Consider the following 14756-nt stretch of genomic DNA (forward strand, 5'->3'; position numbering starts at 1 on the left):
CTGTACCGGCAGGATAGAACAGCTGGCTGGTTATACGATGTACCGGCAGGATAGAACAGCTGGCTGGTTATACGATGTACCGGCAGGATAGAACAGCTGGCTGGTTATACAATGTACCGGCAGGATAGAACAGCGGCGTCTGGTTATACGCTGTACCGGCAGGATAGAACAGCTGTGTCTGGTTATACGCTGTACCGGCAGGATAGAACAGCGGCGTCTGGTTATACGCTGTACCGGCAGGATAGAACAGCGGCGTCTGGTTATACGCTGTACCGGCAGGATAGAACAGTGGCGTCTGGTAAGACAAGGGGCAGCGGACTATGTATATTTGTAGATAACAGCTGTTGCACAATATCTAAGGAAGTCTCAAACTATTGCTAGCCTGAGGTAGAGTATCTCATGATAAGCTGTAGACCACACTACCTACCGAGAGAGTTTTCATCTATATTCTTTGTAGCTGTTTACATACCACCACAGTCAGAGGCACTAAGACAGCATTGAATGAGCTGTATTCCGCCATAAGCAAACAAGAAACCGCTCACCCAGAGGCGGCGCTCCGAGTAGCTGTGGACTTTAATGCAGGGAAACTTAAATCAGTTTGACCAAATTTCTATCAGCATGTTTAATGTGCAACCAGAGGAAAAAGCACTCTGGACCACCTAGACTCCACACACAGAGACGCATACAAAGCTCTCCCTCGCCCTCCATTTGGCAAATCTGACCATAATTCCATCCTCCTAGTTCCTGCTTACAAGCAAAAATTAAAGCAGGAAGCACCAGTGACGAGATAAATAAAAGTGGTCAGAGGAAGCAGATGCTAAGCTACAGGACTGTTTTGCTAGCACAAACTGGAATATGTTCCAGGACTCCTCCGATGGCATTGAGGAGTACACCACTTCAGTCACTGGCTTCATCAATAAGTGCATCGATGACATCGTCCCCACAGTGACCATACGTGCATACCTCAACCAGAAGCCATGGATTACAGGCAGCATCCGCACTGAGCTAAAGGAGTGGCTTTCAAGGAGTGGTACTCTAACCCGGAAGCTTATAAGAAATCCTGCTTTGCACTCTGATGAATCATAAACAGGCAAAGAGTCAATACAGGACTAAGATCGAATCGTACTACACCGGCTCTGACGCTCGTCGGATGTGGCAGAGCTTGCAAACCATTACAGACTAGAAAGGAAGCAAAGCCGAGAGCTCCCCAGTGACACGAGCCTACCAGGCAAGCTAAACTACTTCTATGCTCGCATCCAGGAAAATACACTGATACATGCATGAGAGCACCAGCTGTTCCGGAAGACTGTGTGATCACGCTCTCCGTAGCCAATGTGAGTAAGACCTTTAATGGGATCAACTTTCACAAGGCCGCAGGGCCAGACGGATTACCAGGACATGTACTGCGAGCATGCACTGACCAACTCCACCCTCCGCAACTGGATCCTGGACTTCCTGACAGGCCGCCCCCAGGTGGTAAGGGTAGGTAACAGCACATCTGCCACGCTGATCTGCAACACAGGGGCCCCTCAGAGGTGCGTGCTCAGTCCCCTCCTGTACCCCCTGTTAACTCATGACTGCACGGCCTGGTGCCAGGACAACAACCTCTCTCAACGTGATCAAGTCAAAGGAGTGTGGATTACTGGAAAAAGAGGACCGAGCCACGCCCCCATTCTCATCGACGGGGCTGTAGTGGAGCTGGTTGAGAGCTTCAAGTTCCTTGGTGTCCACATCACCAACAGACTAATATGGACAAGCACACCAAGACTGCCGTGAAGAGGGCGCGACAAAACCTAATCCCCCTCAGGAGACTGAAAAGATTTAGCATGGGTCCTCAGATCCTCAAAAGGTTCTACAGCTGCACCATCGAGAGCATGGTTACATCACTGCCTAGTATGGCAACTGCTCGGCCTCCGACCGCAGGGCCCTACAGAGGGTAGTGCGTACGGCCCAGTGCATCATTGGGGCCAAGCTTTCTGACATCCAGGACCTCTATACCAGGCGGTGTCAGAGGAAGGCCCTAAAAACTGTCAAAGACTACAGCCTTCCTAGTCATAGACTGTTCTCTCTGCTACCACATGGCTAGCAGTACTGGAGCACAAAGTCTAGGTCTAAGAGGCTTCTAAACAGCTTCTACCCCCAAGCCATAAAACTCCTGCATATATATTTTTTAACTGCATTGTTGGTTAGGGGCTCGTATATAAGCATTTCACTGTAAGCGCATGTGATTAATACAATTTAATTTAATTTGATTTGAGATAACTGACAGCAGACAGACAGTAAGACAGTCAGACAGACAGACAGACAGACAGACAGACCAAAGGCGTGTATAGAGCCAACTACATAGACTGAAGTCAGGCCACGTCAGTTCCGTAAGGGCCGAGCTTCATCTTTATTTTACAGAGCCGACTAAACAAACCTACTATTACTTATCAAGTCTCTAGTTGTCTGGTAACCTGACCTCATGTGCATTGACTGAATGTGCTGTCAGTGTTGGATGCGGGTGTACCTGGGGATGGCAGGGATTCAGGTAGACAGCTCTTGCGTGACTCTCTGGTTGGGTCAGCGCAATTGGGTCGGCAATGTTCAGTGGGGAGAACGGGGTCAGAAAATAGGGATCAATGAAAGAAACATATCTATGCATCTTTGTCTCTGTTTCAGCACCAACTGGTAGATTTAAAAATACTCTGATCTTGGAGATTATTGAGGCACATTTTGAGGTTAGGAAAGTCTTGATGAATCAGTGGTTTGATTCATCCTGAAAGTTGTCATGTTCAAGTGCAATCCATGAAATATTGGAAAGTGGAAGAAAGTGTACAACAGGGGTTGAACAATAGTCCTATAAACCCTAAAACTCACTAATCATGGAACTGTATGACAGCGGTCCAGTCGTTGTGAACCGTACACCAGGCTCCAGGTTTATCCTGCTACGTCTGAGTTCCAGGTTGATATAATTTTCAGTTTGCTTCCAGGCGGTGGGTTTTGCATTAGACTCCAGGGAGCACAAGGAAAAATCATCTAAAACAATTGCTATGTGCACAATCCCCTCCTCCAAACAGATTACTAATTTACCCAGCTCTTACCAATAGCTTCATTACCATGGTGTATCTGTAGACACCTCCACCACACCTTCATTAAAAAATCTGAAGACGTGAATAACAGCTGAATAACAGGTGAATTACAGATGTATAGCAGATGAATAGGAGGTGTATAACATCTGAATAGCAGGTGTATAGCAGGTGAATAGCAGATGAATAGCAGGTGTATAGCAGGTGTATAGCAGGTGTATAGCAGGTGTATAGCAGGTGAATAGCAGGTGTATATCATGTGTATAGCAGGTGTATAGCAGGTGTATAGCAGGTGTATAGCAGGTGAATAGCAGGTGTATAGCAGGTGTATAGCAGGTGTATAGCAGGTGTATAGCAGGTGTATAGCAGGTGAATAGCAGGTGTATATCATGTGTATATCAGGTGAATAGCAGGTGTATAGCAGGTGTATAGCAGGTGAATAACAGGTGTATATCAGGTGTATATCAGGTGTATAGTAGGTTAATATCAGGTGTATATCAGGTGTATAGCAGGTGAATAACAGGTGTATAACAGGTGTATATCAGGTGTATATCAGGTGAATAGCAGGTGTATAGCAGGTGTATAGCAGGTGTATAGCAGGTGTATATCAGGTGTATATCAGGTGTATAGCACTTTATTCATTGTAGGTCAAGAGAACACTTCATAAAAAGGGAATTACGTTCCTTAACTAGTGTTTGAAATGGGACTTGGGTGACAAACAAAAGATGATAATACGAAAACCTACAAAAAGACGTCTCAAACACCACATGAAAAAATACTATAGTTTAACACAGAATACTATATTACACACTGGAGTATACACTACTAAAGTGTGGGGTCACTTAGAAACATCCTTGTTTTTGAAAGAAAAGCTAATTAAAATAACATCAAATTGATCAGAAGTACAGTGTAGACATTGTTAATGTTGTGAATGACTATTGTAGCTGGAAGTGGCAGATTTTTAATGGAATATCTACATAGGTGTACAGAGGTCCATTATCAGCAACCATCACTCCTGTGTTCCAATGGCACGTTGTGTTAGCTAGCCACACCTCTCCTAAACAGGTGTTCTACTCTGCTAGCCAGTACCTCTCCTAAACAGGTGTTCTACTCTGCTAGCCAGCACCTCACCTAAACAGGTGTTCTACTCTGCTAGCCAGCACCTCTCCTAAACAGGTGTTCTACTCTGCTAGCCAGTACCTCTCCTAAACAGGTGTTCTACTCTGCTAGCCAGCACCTCCCCTAAACAGGTGTTCTACTCTGATAGCCAACACCTCTCCTAAACAGGTGTTCTACTCCGCTAGCCAGCACCTCACCTAAACAGGTGTTCTACTCTGCTAGCCAGCACCTCTCCTAAACAGGTGTTCTACTCTGCTAGCCAGCACCTCACCTAAACAGGTGTTCTACTCTGCTAGCCAGCACCTCTCCTAAACAGGTGTTCTACTCTGATAGCCAACACCTCTCCTAAACAGGTGTTCTACTCCGCTAGCCAGCACCTCACCTAAACAGGTGTTCTACTCTGCTAGCCAGCACCTCTCCTAAACAGGTGTTCTACTCTGAACAGGTGTTCTACTCTGCTAGCCAGCACCTCTCCTAAACAGGTGTTCTACTCTGCTAGCCAGCACCTCTCCTAAACAGAGGTTCTACTCTGCTAGCCAGCACCTCTCCCAACCAGGTGTTCTACTCTGCTAGCCAGCACCTCTCCTAAACAGGTGTTCTACTCCGCTAGCCAGCACCTCTCCTAAACAGGTGTTCTACTCTGATAGCCAGCACCTCTCCTAAACAGGTGTTCTACTCTGCTAGCCAGCATCTCACCTAAACAGGTGTTCTACTCTGCTAGCCAACACCTCTCCTAAACAGGTGTTCTACTCCGCTAGCCAGCACCTCACCTAAACAGGTGTTCTACTCTGCTAGCCAGCACCTCTCCTAAACAGGTGTTCTACTCTGAACATGTGTTCTACTCTGCTAGCCAGCACCTCTCCTAAACAGGTGTTCTACTCTGCTAGCCAGCACCTCTCCTAAACAGGTGTTCTACTCTGCTAGCCAGCACCTCTCCTAAACAGGTGTTCTACTCCGCTAGCCAGCACCTCACCTAAACAGGTGTCCTACTCCGTAAGCCAGCACCTCTCCTAAACAGGTGTTCTACTCCGCTAGCCAGCACCTCACCTAAACAGGTGTTCTACTCTGCTAGCCAACACCTCTCCTAAACAGGTGTGAGTTTCTTTTGCCTCCAGACTTACCTACCTACTACATAACAGTTAACTAACCCTATTTTAAAGATTTGTATTCTTTGTATTGTATTGTACTGTACTGACTCACTGACTGAGTGACTGTTTGCCTGTATGTCTGACTGAGTGACTGAGTGACTGACTGCCTGTATGTCTGACTGAGTGACTGAGTGACTGACTGCCTGAATGACTAACTGAATGACTGAGTGACTGACACTGACAGCAAATAATGTGTTTTAGGAAAATTAGGGATTGTGACTGACTGACTGATGTCTGTCTGTATGTCTAGCTGACTGACTGTTTGACTGGCTGTCTGTATGTCTGACTAAGTAACTAACTGTCTGTCTGTTGTGTCTCTGTGTTTCAGGACAGTGAGAGGTATATCTGGGGTTGTTTCTATGGTGACGGAGGCAGTGATTCTGTTGGATACCCATGATGCACCGGTACGATGCCTGAGTCGGAGACAGGTCTAGTAGCTCAGCACATCACTGTGGAGACCAGAGGAATAGTTGCTATGTGGTGTTCTCTCTGGCTGTCCCTCCTCCTATACCCTCTCTCCGTCTCTACAGCCAGATTACCCACAGTTCTGCCAACAGGTAAATACACTCCTCTTTCGCTCTCTTTCTCTCTTTCTCTCTCTCTCTCTCTCTCTCTCTCTCTCTCTCTCTCTCTCTCTCTCTCTCTCTCTCTCTCGCTCTCTCTCTGTCTCTCTCTCTCTCTCTCTCTCTCTCTCTCGGCATGACGTAATAATGTACGTATTGCCAAAGTATTGCCAACAGTAACAACAATAACCAAGTGTCAAAATAACCAGACATTCAACAATAACAATAAGCATAGAGGACATATGCAGGTTGATTGGTCTGCCAGACACTGCCAGGTTTTCCTTCTCAATGGCAAGGCTGTGCTCATTGAGCCTGTACGTTGTCAAGGTTTTTCTAAGGTTTTGAACAGTAACCATGGTCAAATACTTTGCCAAGGTGTACAGTGAATTTAGGGCCAGATAGCACTGCATTTTGCTTGTGCTTGTGTGTCCCAATAGGTAATGTAGTTTAGTTTTGACTGTTGTTGTAACTTGTTTTCTGATTGATTGGATGTTCTGGTCCTGAGGCTTCTAAGGTACACTAAGTGTGTTAGTAGAACAGGTTTGTGAACTCAGCCCCAGGACCAGCTGGATGAGGAGACTCTTTTCTTTGCTCAGCTCTTGGCATTGCCAGGCTTGGTAATGATATGAGAGGGGGTCACTGTGTTTTAGATGTTTCCAAAACTTAATTGCTCTCTTTGGAGTTTGTATTATTAGTGGATATTGGCCTAATTCTGCCCTGCATTCATCGTTTGTAGTTTTCCTCTGGACGTGTGGGAGAATCTTACAGAACTCTGCATGAAGGGTTTCAAATGGGGTGTTTTCTCATTGGGTAAACTCTTGTTTTGCAAGTGGACTCCACACCTCGCTGCTATAAAGTGCATTTTTATAGGTATTTCATTTTAAATTCATTTGTTAATGGTGTAGAATGCCCTGCCGGTTTTCACTCTCAGTTCATTAACTTCCTCATGTAGGTGTCCAGTAGAGCTTATATTTAAACCTCAGGAACTGTAGTGTGTGCAGTACTCTATATATTTAAACCTAAGTACTTGTAGTGTGTGCAGTACTCTGCATATTTAAACCAAAGTACTTGTAGTGTGTGCAGTACTCTATATATTTAAACCTAAGTACTTGTAGTGTGTACAGTACTCTACATATTTAAACCTAAGTACTTGTAGTGTGTGCAGTACTCTGCATATTTAAACCTAAGTACTTGCAGTGTGTGCAGTACTCTACATATTTTGTACCAATTGAGAACTTTGGTCTAATTCCCTGAGATCTGGATTTTCTCTGAAAATGCATTATTTTAGTCTTTTTGGGGCTTACTGCCAGGGCCCAGGTCTGGCAGTACTGCTCTAGCAGGTCCAGGCTCTGCTGTAGGCCATGTGCTGTGGGTGTTTACTGCCAGGGCCCAGGTCTGGCAGTACTGCTCTAGCAGGTCCAGGCTCTGCTGTAGGCCATGTGCTGTGGGTGACAGCAGGCATAGGTCATCTGCCAAAAGAAGGCATTTAACTTCTGAATTGTGGAGACTAACACCAGGGGCTGAGGATTTTTCTAGAATTGTAGCAAATTTGTTGACATAAATATTGAAGAGTTCAGGGCTCAGATGGCAACCCTGACGAAGGCCCCGCCCCTGGTTAAAGAACTCTGTTCTTTTCTTTCCAATTTTAATGCTGCATGTATTGCCAGTATACATTGATTTAATGATGACATATGTTTTACCCCCTACACCACTTTCAATAACTTTATAGAACAGTCCTGTATGCCAAATAGAATCAAATGCTTTTTGGAAGTCGATAAAGCAAGCGTATATTTTGGTATTATTTTGGTGGACATGTTTATCTATCAGGGTGTGCAGGGTGTAAATATGATCAGTTGTGTGATATTTTGGTATAAATCCAATTAGACTTTTACTCAAGACATTGTGCTTATTAAGGAAGTTTAGAACTCTTACGTTTATAATACTACAGAAAACCTTCCCCAGGTTACTGTTCACAAAAAAACCTCTGTAACTGTTAGGGTCAAATTTGTCTCATTTCTTAAAGATTGGGGTTATGAGTCCTTGATGACAGGTAAATAAATACCTTCACTCAGGATCAAATTAAACAGTTTTAATATAGCCAATTGAAATTTTCAGCATCCCATTTAGGATGCCATCAGGTCCGCATGCCTTTTTACATTTGAGTCTGAAGTTTCTTATAGAGCTCCTGGTCAGTAATTGGGGAGTCCAATTTATTTTCATTGTCCTTTATAGCTTTTTCTAATCCATTCAACTACTCATGAATTTATTATTCTGTGTTTGCGCCAATTTGAACGGTGTTGTAGAGGGTTGTAAATGGGTTGTCCGTGTGCCACCATTTTGTATAGCTAATTCCTCTAGTTGTCACACCCTGACCATAGTTTGCTTTGTATCTTTCTATGTTTTGTTTGGTCAGGGTGTGATCTGAGTGGGCATTCTATGTTACATGTCTAGTTTGTCTAGTTCTATGTTTGGCCTGATATGGTTCTCAATCAGAGGCAGGTGTTAGTCGTTGTCTCTGATTGTTAACCATATTTAGGCAGCCTGTTTGGTGTTGGGTTTTGTGGGTTCCTGTCTCTGTGTTTGCACCAGATAGGACTGTTTAGGTTTTTGCACATTTATTGTGTTGTTAGTGCTTTCATGTCTAGTTCCTTTATTAAAGAACATGAATAACCACCACGCTGCATTTTGGTCCGCCTCTCCTTCACCACAAGAAAACCGTTACACTAGTTCAGATTTTGTTTTGTTTTTTCCAATTTTGCCAGAAGTTGTTTGTGTTTATCGACTCCTCAATTAGTGTCAGCTGCTTGCTGTTGTACTGTGCTTTGTTGGTTCTGAGTGTTACATTTATAGTTTTAAAGTCTCACAGTAATGAAGGAGTAATTCACCATTATTTGGGTTTGTGCTTTTGCTTTGACTGTGTTCTAAGTTTTGTCCTTATAATTTTACAATCTGCATCAAATTAGTTGTCATCCGTGATATTTTTTATTTATATTTTGGATACATTTCAGTTGTGCTTCTTTTGCCGTTTGCCTGAATATATAGTTGATGTTTTGTACTGATAGATTGATGCCTTCTTTACTGTGAGTGGATGTGGTATCCAGAAAGTTGTGTTGTGTTCAGAGTGTTTGGATATTTTGGGTACAGGATGCTTTCTGGTATTCTTCTGTGCTGTTTTGGGCCCATCTGTAGGAATTTCTGATGTTGTCCAGCTGACTGGGCTGTGACTGTGTGGTTGTTTAATAAAAATCAACTAATTACTGGGAAGATTAAACTACCAACGGGACATTAAAAACTGTAACATCTTATGCTTCACGGAGTCGCGGCTGAACGACGACAACATCAACATACAGCTGGCTGGTTATACGCTGTACCGGCAGGATAGAACAGTGGCGTCTGGTAAGACAAGGGGTGGCGGTCTATGTATTTTTGTGAACAACAGCTGGCGCACCACATCTAAGGAAGTCTCAAGCTATTGCTCGCCTGAGGTAGAGTATCTCATTATAAGCTGTAGACCACACTACCTACCAAGAGAGTTTTCATCTGTATTCTTTGTAGCTGTTTACATACCACCACAGTCAGAGGCTGGCACTAAGATAGCATTGAATGAGCTGTATTCCGCCATAAGCAAACAAGAAACCGCTCACCCAGAGGCGGCGCTCCGAGTAGCTGTGGACTTTAATGAAGGGAAACTTGAATCAGTTTGACCAAATTTCTATCAGCATATTAAATGTCCAACCAGAGGAAAAAGCACTCTGGACCACCTAGACTCCACACACAGAGACGCATACAATGCTCTCCCTCACCCTCCATTTGGCAAATCTGACCATAATTCCATCCTCCTAGTTCCTGCTTACAAGCAAAAATTAAAGCAGGAAGCACCAGTGACGAGATAAATAAAAGTGGTCAGAGGAAGCAGATGCTAAGCTACAGGACTGTTTTGCTAGCACAGTCTGGAATATGTTCTGGGATTCCTCCAATGGCATTGAGGAGTACATCACATCTGTCATTGGCTTCATCAATAAGTGCATCGATGACGTCGTCCCCACAGTGACTGTACGTACATACCCCAACCAGAAGCAATGGGTTACAGGTAGCATCCGCACTGAGCTAAAGGCTAGAGCTGCCGCTTTCAAGGAGCGGGACTCTAACCCGGAAGCTTATAAGAAATCCTGCTATGCCGTCGGACGAACCATCAAACAGGCAAAGCGCCAATACAGGACTAAGATCAAGTCGTACTACACCGGCTCTGACGCTCGTCGGATGTGGCAGGGCCTGCAAACCATTACAGACTACAAAGGGAAGCACAACCGCGAGCTGCCCAGTGACATGAGACTACCAGACGAGCTAAACTACTTCTATGCTCGCTTCGAGGCAAATAACAAACATGCATGAGAGCACCAGCTGTATCGGAAGACTGTGTGATCACGCTCTGCGCAGCCGATGTGAGTAAGACCTTTAGACAGGTCAACATTCACAAGGCCGCAGGGCCAGAAGGATTACCAGGACGTGTACTACGAGCATGCGCTGACCAATTAGCAAGTGTCTTCACTGATATTTTCAACCTCTCCCTGTCCGAGTCTGTAATACCAACATGTTTCAAGCAGACCACCATAGTCCCTGTGCCCAAGATCACTAAGGTAACCTGCCTAAATGACTACCGACCCGTAGCACTCAGGTATGTAGCCATGAAGTGCTTTGAAAGGCATGGCTCACATCAACACCATTATCCCAGAAACCCTAGACCCACTCCAATTTGCATACCGCCCCAACAGATCCACAGATGATGCAATCTCTATTGCACTCCACACTGCCTTTTCCCACCTGGACAAAAGGAACACCTATGTGAGAATGCTGTTCATTGACTAGAGCTCAGCTTTCAACACCATAGTGCCCTCAAAGCTCATCAATAAGCTAAGGACCCTGGTCTAAACACCTCTCGCTGCAACTGGATCCTGGACTTCCTGACGGGCCACCCAGGTGGTAAGGGTAGGTAACAACACATCCGCCACGCTGATTTGCAACACAGGGGCCTCTCAGGGGTGCGTTCTCATTCCCCTCCTGTACTCCCTGTTAACCCATGACTGCACAGCCAGGCACGACTCCAACACCATCATTAAATTTGCCGATGACACAACAGTAGGCCTGATCACCGACAACAACGAGACAGTCTATAGGAAGGAGGTCAGAGACCTGACCGGGTGGTACCAGAATAACAACCTATCCCTCAACGTGATCAAGACAAAGGAGATGATTGTGGACTACAGGAAAAAGAGGACAGAGCACGCCCCCATTCTCATCAACGTGGCTGCAGTGGAGCAGGTTGAAAGCTTCAAGTTCCTTGGTGTCCACATCACCAACAAACTAACATGGTCCAAGCTAGAGGTCGACCGATTAATCGTAATGCCCGATTTAAATAGGGCCGATTTCAAGTTTTCATAACAATCGGTAATCGGAATATTTGGACACCGATCATGGCCGATTACATTGTACTCCACGAGGAGACTGCGTGGCAGGCTGACTACCTGTTATGCGAGTGCAGCAAGTAGCCAAGGTAAGGTGCTAGCTAGCATTAAACTTATCTTATAAAAAACGATAAATCTTAACATAATCACTAGTTAACTACACATGGTTGATGATATTACTAGTTCATCTAGCTTGTCCTGCGTTGCATATAATCGATGCGGTGCCTGTTAATTTTATCATTGAATCATAGCCTACCTTGACAAACAGATGATTTTACAAGCGCATTCTCGAAAAAAGCACTGTCTTTGCACCAATGTGTGTCTTAACCATAAACGTCAACGCCTTTCTTAAAATCAATACACAAGTATATATTTTTAAACCTGCATATTTAGTTAAAAGAAATTCAAGTTAGCAGGCAATATTAAACTATGGAAATTGTGTCACTTCTCTTGCGTTCATTGCACGCAGAGTCAGGGTATATGCAGCAGTTTGTGCCGCCTGGCTCGTTGCGAACTAATTTGCCGGAATTGTACGTAATTATGACATAACATTGAAGGTTGTGTAATGTACTTAAAGCAGCTGGTGGCCACACTGAATATTTAGTGCAATGTAACAGGAATATTTAGACTTAGGGATGCCACCCGTTAGATAAAATACGGAACGGTTCAGTATTTCACTGAAAGAATAAACGTTTTATTTTCGAAATTATAGTTTTCGGATTTTACCATATTAATGACCTAAGGCTCGTATTTCTGTGTGTTATTATGTTATAATTAAGTCTATGATTTGATAGAGCTCTCTGACTGAGCGGTGGTAGGCAGCAGCAGGCTCGTAAGCATTCATTCAAACCGAACTTTTGTGCGTTTGGCAGCAGCTCTTCGCAATGCTTGAAGCATTGCGCTGTTTATGACTTCAAGCCTATCAACTCCCGAGATTAGGCTGGTGTAACCGATGTGAAATGGCTAGCTAGTTAGCGGGGCACGGCTTTTGTGGAGCGAAGGGTAACGATGCTTCGAGGGTGGCTGTTGTCGATGTGTTCCTGGTTCGCGCCCAGGTAGGGGCTAGGAGGGGGACGGAAGCTATACTGTTACACTGGCAATACTAAAGTGCCTATAAGAACATCCAATGGTCAAAAGGTATATGAAATACAAATGGTATAGAGAGAAATAGTCCTATAATTCCTATAATACCCTCAACCTAAAACGTCTTACCTGGGAATATTGAAGACTCATGTTAAAAGGAACCACCAGCTTTCATATGTTCTCATGTTCTGAGCAAGGAACTTAAACGTTAGCTTTCTTACATAGCACATAATGCACTTTTACTTTCTTCTACAACCCTTTGGCTTTGCATTATTTAAACCAAATTGAACATGTTTCATTATTTATTTGAGGCTAAATATATTTTATTGATCTATTATGTCTATTAGATCTATTAGATCTATTGATCTATTGTCATTATTACAAATAAATAAATACATTTAAAAATATCGGCATCAGCTTTTTTTGGTCCTCCAATAATCGGTATCGGTATCGGCATTGAAAAATCATAATTGGTCGACCTCTAGTCCAAGCACACCACGACAGTTTTGAAGCGGGCACTACAAAACCTATTCCCCCTCAGGAATAGGTTTTGTCCTCAGATCCTCAAAAGGTTCTACAGCTGCACCATCGAGAGCATCCTGACTGGTTGCATCACTGCCTGGTATGGCAACTGCTCGGCCTCCGACCGCAGGGCACTACAGAGGGTAGTGCGTACAGTCCAGTACATCACTGGGCCAAGCTTCCTGCCATCCAGGACCTCTATACCAGGTGGTGTCAGAGGAAGGCCCTAAAATGGTCAAAGACTCCAGCCACCCAAGTCATAGACTGTTCTCCCTGCTACCGCAGACTATTTGCATTCCCACCCCCCTCCCCACCACTGCTACTCTCTGTTATCATCTATGCAAAGTCACTTTAATAACTCTACCTACATGTACATACTACCTCAACTAACCGGTGCCCCCACACATTCTGTACCTACACCCCCCTGTAAACATAGTTATTTTTTACTGCTGCTCTTTAATTACTTGTTAATTTTATATCTTATTCTTATTCTTTGAAACTGCACTGTTGGTTAAGGGTATGTGACTAATACAATTTGATTTGTTTCCATGCCTGTTCTTTTGAGGAACAAGGTCATTTGACTGTGATCAGACAGAGGTGTTAATGGCTTGATGGTGAATGAGCTGAGAGAGGAAGGGTCAATGTCTGTGATCATATAGTCTTCTGTGCTGTGGCCGAGAGGTGAGCAATAGATGAATCTCCTCAAAGAGTCCCACCGTAACCTGCCATTGACAAAGTACAGACCCAGGCTGCAACAGATCCCTTCCGTTGTTGTTGATGGTGCTGTCACTGTTGTTTCTATGGCTGTAAATATGAGTTGTATTTACAATGGTGTTTGTTCTTCAGTTGCCCTATCCTTGTGGTAACAGGTCACACATCGTGCTGCTGTGATTGCACACTGTGGTAGATATGGGAGTTGGATTTGTTTTCTAATTCTTTGTGGGTCTGTGCAATCTGAGGGAAATATGTGTCTCTAATGTGGTCATACATTTGGCAGGAGGTTCTGTTTAATTTTTTTTTATTTCCAATGTGTCAAGTAATTATCTTTTTGTTTTCTCATGATTTGGTCTCTCTCGCTCTCTTTCTGTGTTGTGTGTTTATGTGTTTCTAGACCGTACAGATCTCAGTGTGTTTCTAGACCGGTACAGATCTCAGTGTGTTTCTAGACTGGTACAGATCTCAGTGTGTTTCTAGACCGGTACAGACCTCAGTGTGTTTCTAGACCGGTACAGACCTCAGTGTGTTTCTAGACCGGTACAGATCTCAGTGTGTTTCTAGACCGGTACAGATCTCAGTGTGTTTCTAGACCGGTACAGATCTCAGTGTGTTTCTAGACCGGTACAGACCTCAGTGTGTTTCTAGACCGATACAGACCCCAGTGTGTTTCTAGACCGGTACAGATCTCAGTGTGTTTCTAGACCGGTACAGATCTCAGTGTGTTTCTAGACCGGTACAGACCTCAGTGTGTTTCTAGACCGGTACAGACCCCAGTGTGTTTCTAGACCGGTACAGACCTCAGTGTGTTTCTAGACCGGTACAGACCTCAGTGTGTTTCTAGACCGGTACAGACCTCAGTGCGCTAGAAGCTTCTGATAGGCTAATTGACATAATTTGAGTTAATTGGAGGTGTACCTGTGGATTTATTTCAAGGCCTACCTTCGAACTCAGTGCCTATTTGCTTGACATCATGGGAAAATCAATAGAAATCAGCCAAGACCTCAGAAAAAAAATGGTTGACCTCCACAGGTCTGGTTCATCATTGGGAGCCATTTCCAAACGCCTGAAGGTACC

General features: G+C 44.3%; 1 protein-coding gene across 1 annotated transcript in view; it reads left to right on the top strand.

Moving 5' to 3' along the window:
* The window catches only part of LOC139383385 (fibroblast growth factor receptor 3), a 206028-nt gene that overhangs the window by 16322 nt on the left and 174950 nt on the right, over nucleotides 1-14756 (top strand). Inside the window, 1 exon segment of the mRNA XM_071127909.1 lies at nucleotides 5664-5892. Coding sequence (XP_070984010.1) covers nucleotides 5745-5892 — 148 coding nt within the window. The 5' untranslated portion in view covers nucleotides 5664-5744.

Source organism: Oncorhynchus clarkii, chromosome 25 (assembly GCF_045791955.1).
Source record: "Oncorhynchus clarkii lewisi isolate Uvic-CL-2024 chromosome 25, UVic_Ocla_1.0, whole genome shotgun sequence".
NCBI lineage: Eukaryota > Metazoa > Chordata > Actinopteri > Salmoniformes > Salmonidae > Oncorhynchus > Oncorhynchus clarkii.